Source organism: Nematolebias whitei, chromosome 16 (genome assembly GCF_014905685.2).
Source record: "Nematolebias whitei isolate Nwh7 chromosome 16, NemWhi1, whole genome shotgun sequence".
NCBI classification, from domain to species: Eukaryota; Metazoa; Chordata; class Actinopteri; order Cyprinodontiformes; family Rivulidae; genus Nematolebias; species Nematolebias whitei.
In genome coordinates this window covers 16,951,345-16,960,612 of record NC_056513.1, presented here as the reverse complement: position 1 = coordinate 16,960,612, position 9,268 = coordinate 16,951,345, and the positions used below count along the sequence as shown (strand labels likewise).

General features: G+C 40.4%; 1 protein-coding gene across 1 annotated transcript in view; it reads right to left on the bottom strand.

Moving 5' to 3' along the window:
- Nucleotides 1-741: 741 nt before the first annotated feature.
- rbm20 (RNA binding motif protein 20) overlaps nucleotides 742-9,268 on the bottom strand; it is a 68,590-nt gene continuing 60,063 nt past the window's right edge. Inside the window, exons 5-13 of the mRNA XM_037690541.1 lie at nucleotides 8,459-8,478; nucleotides 8,164-8,295; nucleotides 8,007-8,086; nucleotides 7,235-7,922; nucleotides 7,070-7,150; nucleotides 5,330-5,909; nucleotides 5,011-5,076; nucleotides 3,426-3,547; nucleotides 742-958 (exon numbers count right to left, since the gene is read on the bottom strand). Coding sequence (XP_037546469.1) covers nucleotides 890-958; nucleotides 3,426-3,547; nucleotides 5,011-5,076; nucleotides 5,330-5,909; nucleotides 7,070-7,150; nucleotides 7,235-7,922; nucleotides 8,007-8,086; nucleotides 8,164-8,295; nucleotides 8,459-8,478 — 1,838 coding nt within the window. The 3' untranslated portion in view covers nucleotides 742-889. The remainder of the gene's footprint in view (nucleotides 959-3,425; nucleotides 3,548-5,010; nucleotides 5,077-5,329; nucleotides 5,910-7,069; nucleotides 7,151-7,234; nucleotides 7,923-8,006; nucleotides 8,087-8,163; nucleotides 8,296-8,458; nucleotides 8,479-9,268) is intronic.

Genomic DNA, 9,268 nt, shown 5'->3' with positions numbered 1-9,268 from the left:
CAGTACACAGTTGTAGCAGATTTTGTGGTTCCGGACATCATAATTGATAACCAAAGAGGAAAAAATTGCTCTTTTTATCGCAAAGGTTGCAGACCCCTGACCTTCACAACAAATTGAAAATATAACACTGAGGCTGCTTACCAAAAGGCACATAGGAAACTTGAAGAAACCCTAATTATTCAACATTTGTATTAAGATGTAAGAACACATGTTGTGGTTTTCTGTTGGATCATCATAGTGCTAAGCAAACAAAGAGGGTTATGCTGGAAACTTCTTTGGAGACCCCAGAACTGACTGTGCAAAGAAATCTGTTGCACAAAGTGCTAAACGTAATGCACAACACGGCACAACACGGCACACACCCTCCACACAGTTAAACAAGTGCATCCGATGAGCTCTGCTACAGCAGACCAAGAGCTCCTTCAACATCACAGCTACTCTAAATCCATGCTTTTACTCTTCATCACAAATACCTATAATAGTATCAATATGTACGCAGCTGATTGTTAAAAATAAAACAGTGCAGTTTTTACTTCCATTTAATTTAGATTAATTCAAATAAAACAATCTGAGCAACATAACATATTTATAAGTGCACTTAAAATGAATAAATTTTTATCTCTCACTGAATCTTGTAAAATAAATTAGTAAGAAAATTTTAAAAAGCAGCTAAATCCTGTGACCTGACTTTTCATTTCGCTTCAAGTACGTACAAAACTGAAAAAATCAAGACCTTAGTGTCCCCTGAACATAAAATCTATTGCAATTGTTCACAAATTCAAGCTTCTTTGTTTCACATTTTAATTTTCCATCGAGTTACACAAACTGCACGTGTTCACAAATCTTCTTGTGCTGTTTGCTGGGCCAGAGGTCAAAGGTTAAGATGGCATCACTGTGCAGCGGATGGTTCAGGGATTATTTTTGACAGACTGTCCTCGGCCAACTGGGACAGATATTTCTGAAAGAAAAAAAAACCCAAAATGGATAAAATGTAAAGTATAGCATGAGTTTAACTAAACAACGTAGAATGACTTGACTGCATCGGTCTAACAGGACGCTGTCCTCATCAAAACACGTTTACATTTTCCTTATAAAACCATTTGATTTCACTAGAAAAATTCAACAATTCAGCAGTGTCACTTTATAATAAGGCTCCCCTTATAGATGGTTAATAAATATTTTATAGATAGGTTATTACTTCCTCTATAAACACTTTATAAATCATTAATAACTCCTTATTATGCATTAATTAAGGGTGACAGAGAGACAAAACTGACCAGTTTCTTTCTAAACAGTGAGACAAATTTGTTCACCTATATATTTCATCTAGAGTTGTTATATTAAACATTTCAGACTAAGTTACTACCTTGTAAGCACAATAAGCATTTGAAAACATATTTCTTTAGCATAAAAAATTTAATTGAGAGAGAGAGAGTTTATTTATTTGTCATTCTTTTACTTATTTATTTATTTATTCATTGTTTTACCAGGAAGAAATCCATTGAGATCATCAATCTCTTTTACAAGGATGTCCTGGACATTATGCAAATACAGCACTACATGTAGTACATGTGGTACATGTGGTGGAACAAAATTGTGTACGCAGGGTCCCAGTTACATCCAACAATAAAATGTAAAAGAAAATCAGTAATAAATCTAAGATATGAACTAAGAAAGATGTTAACTAAAATCATTCGAAGAACTAATAGCATAGAAACAATATGCCAAACAGCAGCTCGAACCCGAGTCTGTGTGAGCAGATAAGTACAAATGAACACATCAACATGAAACTGATCAGCAGCAACACAATGTGATTTTTCACAGTGATTATTCTGGTTAGAGATTCATGAGTCTAACAACCTCAGGGTAGAAGCTGTTCCTCAGTCTAGTGGTTATACACTTAATGCTCCTCATCCTACTTCCTGAGGTGAGCGAGGCAAAAAGTGTGTGTGCTGGGTGAGTGAGGTCCTTCATGATGCAGGTGGCCCTCTTCCTGCATCTAGAGGTGTAAATATCTGTGATGGTGGGGAGACTGACTCCAACAGTCTTCTGTGCAGCCTTCACCACTCTGCAAAGCTTTTCTTTCTGCAGCTGTGCAGCCTCCATGCCTGGAGCAGAAGGACTCCTACGTCCACATGATCTTTGTGGACTTCACGTCTGCCTTCAACACCATGATCCCCCAAACCCTGATGGACAAACTACTCACACTAGGACTAAGCCCCTCCATTTGTAACGGGGTCCTAGACTTCTTAACAAACAGACCACAGTCTGTGAGGATCCACAACTTCTCTTACTCCACCATAACCTTCAGTACTGGCTCCCCTCAGGGCTGTGTGTTGAGTCCTCTTCTGTTCACTCTGCTCACGTATGACTGTGCACCTACCCATCTAGGCTGTCTTATTGTAAAGTTTGCAGATTATACAGTGGAGGTGGGATGCATCACAAACAACAATGAGTCCAGCTACAGGCAGGAGGTGGAACACCTGGATAGCTGGTGCAAGGAGAATAACCTTAACATCAATGTGAAAAAGATGAAGGAGATGGACGTGGACTTCAGAAGGAACAAACACACCTGCACCCACCTGAACATAGGATCTGTGGTGGAAATGGTCTCCAGCTACAAATACTTGGGTGTGCACCTGAATGACAACCTCAGCTGGACCAACAACACCACCAGCCTGATCAAGAAAGCTCAACAGAGACTCTACTTCCTCAGGCAACTGAGGCGAGCTGGTCTGGGAAGCTCAGTCCTCACCTCCTTTTACAAGTGTGCAGTGGAGAGCATCCTGTGCTCCAGCATCAACGTGTGGCATGGAGGCTGCACAGCTGCAGAAAGAAAAGCTTTGCAGAGAGTGGTGAAGGCTGCACAGAAGTCTGTCGGAGTCAGCCTCCCCACCATCACAGACATCTACACCTCTAGATGCAGGAAGAGGGCCACCTGCATCATGAAGGACCCCACTCACCCAGCACACACACACATTTTGCCCCGCTCACCTCAGGAAGGAGGTTGAGGAGCATTAAGTGTAGAACCACTAGACTGAGGAACAGCTTCTACCCTGAGGCTGTTAGACTCATGAATCTCTAAACAGAATAATCACTGTGAAAAATCACATCAAGTTGCTGCTGATCTGTTTCATGTTGCTGCTGATCTGTTTCATGTTGCTGTGTTCATTCGTGCTCATCTGCTCACACAGACACAGTTTGTGCTGCTGTTCGACGTAATGTTTTTATGCTACTAGTGCTTAGTGTATTATTTAGTTGATGCTTTTCTTATTTCATATTTTAGATCTTATTGCTGTTCTTTCTTTTACATTTTAGTGTTGGATGTAATTGGGACCCTGTGCACACAGTTTTGTTCCACCACATGTACCACATGTGATGCGAATGACAAATAAAGCACACATTTACCTCCAGAAGGCACGTACCTGCAGGTTCCTGTAGTGTACAGTGCTGCGGCAGTGAGTGGTCTTGGCAGTGTCCTCGCTGGTGTAAAAGAGTCCACAGAGTTGACAAAAGAAACCAGCCTTTGGCACAATAAACTCCACTCCTGTCAGACAAAAAACCCCAACAACACAATAATCAAATTTCACTTTCCCAAAGTCCGGGCCCCATAAGGAGCAGTGCCGTTGGTGGGTTAGGGGTTAGGTTTAGGGTTAGGTATGTACTGGTTGTGGTTAGGTTTATGGTAAGGGTCAGGGTTAGGTTATAGAAATAAATGAAAAATGAATGGAAGTAAATGGACTGTACTTATATAGCACCTTTCTATCTTATTTCAAGATACTCAAAGCACTTTACACTACAATCTGTGCCCTCATTTATTCATTCATACAGCACTCTACTAGGTCTCTACAAAGCTAATTGAACAAATCATTCTAAAGAGACTAATCAGTGCTTTAGATCACATTCATGATGGGATACACATCAGAGGCTATGAGGGGTTCAGTGTCTTGCCCAGGGACACTTCAGCATGTGACTGCTGGTGGATTTGAACCTCCAACTCTTGCATTGGAGGACGACTGCTCTAACCACTCAGCCACAGCCGCAAAGTCAATGCAAAGTCCTCATAAAGATAGAAAGACAAACGCGTGCACGTGCACGTGTGTGTGTGTGTGTGTGTGTACAGCCCTTTGTTATTGGGTTTATGGAGAGGCCACGCTGCAACAATAAAATACTAGCCATGTGCTCCAGCATATCATCTGACCCTGATGTTAATATTATTCTCTCCAGGGTGCATTTCGCGGCCCGCTCACAGAAATAGCTCTGCACATGACCGAGTCAGTCCTCTCAATTATTGGGCTGATGCAACTGATCGTCCATCAACGTACAAACAGTTTAGAGGGTAATGTTTTATCTTCAGGATGAAGAGTCCAGACTCCTCTTTTAAACAAAGCAAAACGAAATGTAAAATCCTTGAAGAGCAGGTTAGATTAATATTTGCTGCAGATTAAGATTTGAAAATCTCTCTAGTCTCTTTTGTAAATGAGTCTCTGAGGCTCAATGAGATGAACTTGTATAAATAAAGTTTGAATGAATGAATGAAAAAAGTTTTAAAGGAACCAATGAGGATAAACATGTTAGAACTCCTATAACGAAGTGAAACTAAATAAACAGATTTGTTGTAAAGTACTGGAACTGTAGACCATGATTTTAATACAAAAATTTAAGGTAACCCATGTTACCTGAACCTGTTGTGTTTCAAAGTAGTGCATAATGCAGATGATCATAATTTCAATTATTTTTAATGATTTTTTAAAATTATATTTCTCAAATAATTCTCTTTTTGTGTCTTGCGCTTTTTTCAAAATGATTAGAAAGCTACATAACTTTGTTTAAAACGTCGAACCACTAACACATCTTTGATATATCTGCCACTCAGTCTGTCGTGTAACATGCAAAAAGTGTTCAGCCTAAAGATTGTCAGTGTTCATTTATTTTATTTTATTTAATTGTAGCTATAGTTATAAAATGTTTTATTGTAGAAGTCATAGTTTAAAAATGTGCAATGCTTACCCAAAGGGATGCTGTGTTCACTGACAGCTTTGTCCTGCTCCAGGGATGGTAATGAAGCTTCAATCTCTATGAGAGGCATTTTAATAACGAGAAATTCAGAATAAACAAAACCTCTAGAGTAGTAAAGTTGAACATTTTTTCTTCTTAGTTTTGAGCACTTGCTGTAAAAAATAAAGGCCTATATATTTATCTTTATATAAAACACAATGAAAATGGTTGATCCGGTAAACTAACTCCGATATTTTTCCAAGAGGAAAGCTGTACAATACAAAGCAGTTGTTCTAGTTTTATGTTTAAACATTTATTTAATTGAAATTACCTTTTTTTGGACCATAATCCTTCTCTTGTACTCCATTAAGAATGGGTTCCATTACTGGCCTTTGTTTTTTGCTGTCCTCCGGTAAACAAATGTGATTTTCCATTTGTTCGTCTGACCCCTGATTGTTAGCTACGTTGCTATCCACCAAGCAGGTTTCCTCCAGTGCAGCCTTGAACTCTTCACTGGGGAAATCACCAATATTGCTGGTTGGTCGCTCAGGAGTCACTGGATTCATTTTTTCCACCTCGCTCCTCTTTGCAGATACTCCATCCTCGTCTTTCTCAGTTAGACGTTCAGATGCTTGGTCTCCTACATCGCCACAGGACTTCTCTCGCTCCAATTTCTCCTCAGATGTCTTCAGCACTTCCAAGGACGATGCTGATGGTGATTCCTGCTTTTCCTTTGATTCTTCCACGACAATCTCTTTGGGACAGGAAACAAACTCCTCCAGCTCAGGAAGGTCCGGTTCAATGATGGAGTCCTCTTCTCCACCCACTTCATCCACAGTCACCAGCTCCTCCATGTTCTTGGGATACCAACAGTCTTCATCCGTGTCGTCATTATTTTCCCTTTTTTTCTCCTAAAAACACACATCAAGAAAAAATGTTGAACACATCAACACAATGTGTATGTATATCATTATCATGGACCCATAGTTGATACAAATAGTTGATATGATGCCAGTTTGTAATCATCAAGCCTATTGTGGGATAGAATTGATTCTGCTTTGATCATTTTGGCCCAAACAATTAATTGCTTCCTACTTTTACAATCATGGACACACTTTCCCTGAGCTGTAAGGCAAAGCTCTCTGTTTACCGGTCGATCTTTGTTCCTATGCTCACCTATGGCCACAAACTTTGGGTAATGACCAAAAGAATGAGAATGCGTATACAGGCGGTTGAAATGAATTTCCTCCGCAGGGTAGCTGGACTCTCCCTTATATGGTGAGAAGTTCAGTCATCCAGGAGAGACTCAGAGTAGAACCACTGCTCCTCCACATCGAAAGGAGCCAGTTGAGGTGGTTCGGGCATCTGGTAAGGATGCTCTCTCGGCGCCTCCCTAGGGAGGTGCCTTGGGTGTGTCTGACTGGGAGTAGACTGCGGGGAAGACCCAAGACACGCTGGAGAGACTATGCTTGGTTGGCTTGGGAATTCCTTAGAGTCCTCCCAGAAGAACTGGAAGAGGTGGCTGTGGAAATAGATGTCTGGGCCTCCCCACTCAAGTTGCTGCCCCTGCGACCCGACTTTGGCTCAAGCGGGAGATAATGGAAGGATGGATTTACAATCATGGACACACTTCCCCTGCTACAATCCAAAAATAGCAACTTTTTTTTGGCTGCTTTCTTCTTCATGGTTCGCCACAGTGAGCGAACTTGCACAAATATTTGGCAATTGTTTTAATGCCGGATGCTCTTCCTGACATAACCACAGACCACCAAACTACCAGAGCCCTCTATGTGGAGCAGAGGGCTGCCATAGGGGACCCGGGGGAGCAAATGGGTGAGGTTGAGGGCTTTGCTAAAGGGCCCAGAGTGGAGGCAAATTATGGTGGAGGCAGGTGTGGGTGCCTCAACTTTTCCACCCACATTTTGATGTTATGGTCAGCAGGGGATCTGAACTGGGTTTGGGTCAAAAGAACAACAATCAGACTAAATTTGAATGCTGATAGAAATGTAATGCCAGTAGTTTTAAGTGTCCCTAGTTTAAAATTGTTCAGATGATAAACACGCTTACTCACAATGTCTTTATCTTTGTTGCATTCCTCTTTGGGCTTGTGACTTGGCTGAGGTGAAACTGGTTTTTCTTTCGACTGACATTCCTAAAATATAAAGAAAAACTTTGATGGAAGTACGGGATGAATGTGCAGCAGAAATGCAGAAATACATTTTCAAGGTTTACTCACAGTACTCTCAGAAGCACTTTCTCGTGTGTGTTTTTCTGCAGGCGTGTGCCTTCTGCTTGTCTTTCTGCTCCTGTCCCTGCCTGGTGAGCCTGTCCTCTTGTCCTCTGATAGCCTATATGGCAGCTCTTCTCTCATTTCAAACTCAGAATGTCTTGACCGGACAGGGTAGTCGCCACCATCCCTCCTCTTGGGCTTTGAATTGTGCCATTGGTGAGAAGTTCTGAGTTCCTTGTCCAACTTGTACACTTGCTCCATATAGAAGTCATCTTCCATGTTCCTGTAGGAGCTGAAACCTTGCGGGCTGTCTCGTGGGTGTCGGCCTCTGCTGCTTCTCATCCCTTCACTTTCTCCTCTCTCATCTGCAGATCTCAAGCTGAGATGACCTGAGTGTTTCTGGTAGGCCTTCCGACGTTCAGCTGTTCGCCCGTTGGGCCGATCGTCATCCATACCACCACCATTTCTCCAAAGCTCATCTCGCTCTCTTTTGTCCTCAGCTCTTCTCAGGTGTGACGAACAATCCCAGGAGCCTCGGTGGGGGCTCAGCTCATTGCTCCCTCTATCTGGACCCCTGTAAGGTGCTCCTTGTGGGCTGTGGGCTGAGCTGCAGGATGTAAAACTCGGGCTGTGGGAATGAGGGGTCAGAGATCGACTGATAGGGCTGCGGGAGCGAGGTCTCTCTGGCAAGTAGCTGCAGCGAAATGATGAAGCAAATCACTTTTTTGTTTTTTTCCAAACTAAACAAGAAGTTAGGAGTAAAAAACAGTCGCCTTACTGTTCAACTTCTTGCATGTGATCTCTTTCTCGTTGTGAAGCAATATCTTGGATGATTGATTGAACATCTTTACCTGGTTTCTACACAGAGAAGTTACTCAAAATTAGTGCCTAAAACACCCTAAGAATCTGCAGTTTAAGCTGTATATAAGTTTTACCTTGAGCTGAAGTTCTTTGTACCTCTTAGACATCCGTATGAGGAGTTTTTGATTGTTAATCATAGCCGGAGTCAGTTGGTAGTACTGAACCATGGCCTGGGCTGCTTCAATATATGCCATCTCCAGAAATGCCTAATGATAGAATTGAAATCATCCATTAAACATAAACCACCTTATAGTCTCTCTCTGACAGGGCTGGTCTGCTCAAACATGACTCACAGTTTAAACACCAGAGGGGATGCAAACAAATATTTTAGGATTTTAAGAAAATAGTGTCATTACCAAAATAAATCACCAGAACAGCTGATTTAGTTGCTACAATTGAAAACACAAATTTAGTATGACTGTTTGAAATTTGATGGGGAAGATAATATTTGTTAAATTGAACACAAAGTGAACTGGTAACCGAATAACTGTACTTTTGGAATAAATCATTTCAGAAACTAGCAGGTTTTCATACTGATGATCAAGGTAAACACTGCTTTTTGTCTGTTAGAATGTGATTTGTAGAATATTGAAAAAAATCAAGGCATGCTGTTTTATTTTAATTTTATTTTTTAGTGACATAGTAAGTTAATACAGACTACTTTTGGCGAGACAGCTGAAAACGAAGCATTTAAACTTTTAACAATACTGAAGAAGTTAATTTAAAAACTAAGATCTGGGATAGAATCATGAAAATACAATAATAATATTTTACAAATGCTTTAATTCTGAAACTCTGAGCATAAGGAGGTCCAGAGCAGCTAATAGGCTCAGTATATGTTACCATTGTGATTTAGCCAGGTTAAAATGCAACACACTACATATGGGGTGCCATTTGTAAAGTTACACAGTCAAAAATTAACAGCAATATTTTGGTTTATTTAGCCTTTCATAAGAAAAAAAAAAGGTTTTTTTTTTTCAAAGTCATATTTTCACCATGTTATACATTTATAAATGGCCTAGTCCCAAACTAAATATTTATTTTACAAGTTAAATATTTAGTTAGCAACCTAAATATTTAGCTCCACACTAAATTTAGTTTACAAACTAAATGTTTATGTCCAAGCCAAATGTTTAATTTACTAAATATTATTTAATAATATTAATATTATAATATTAT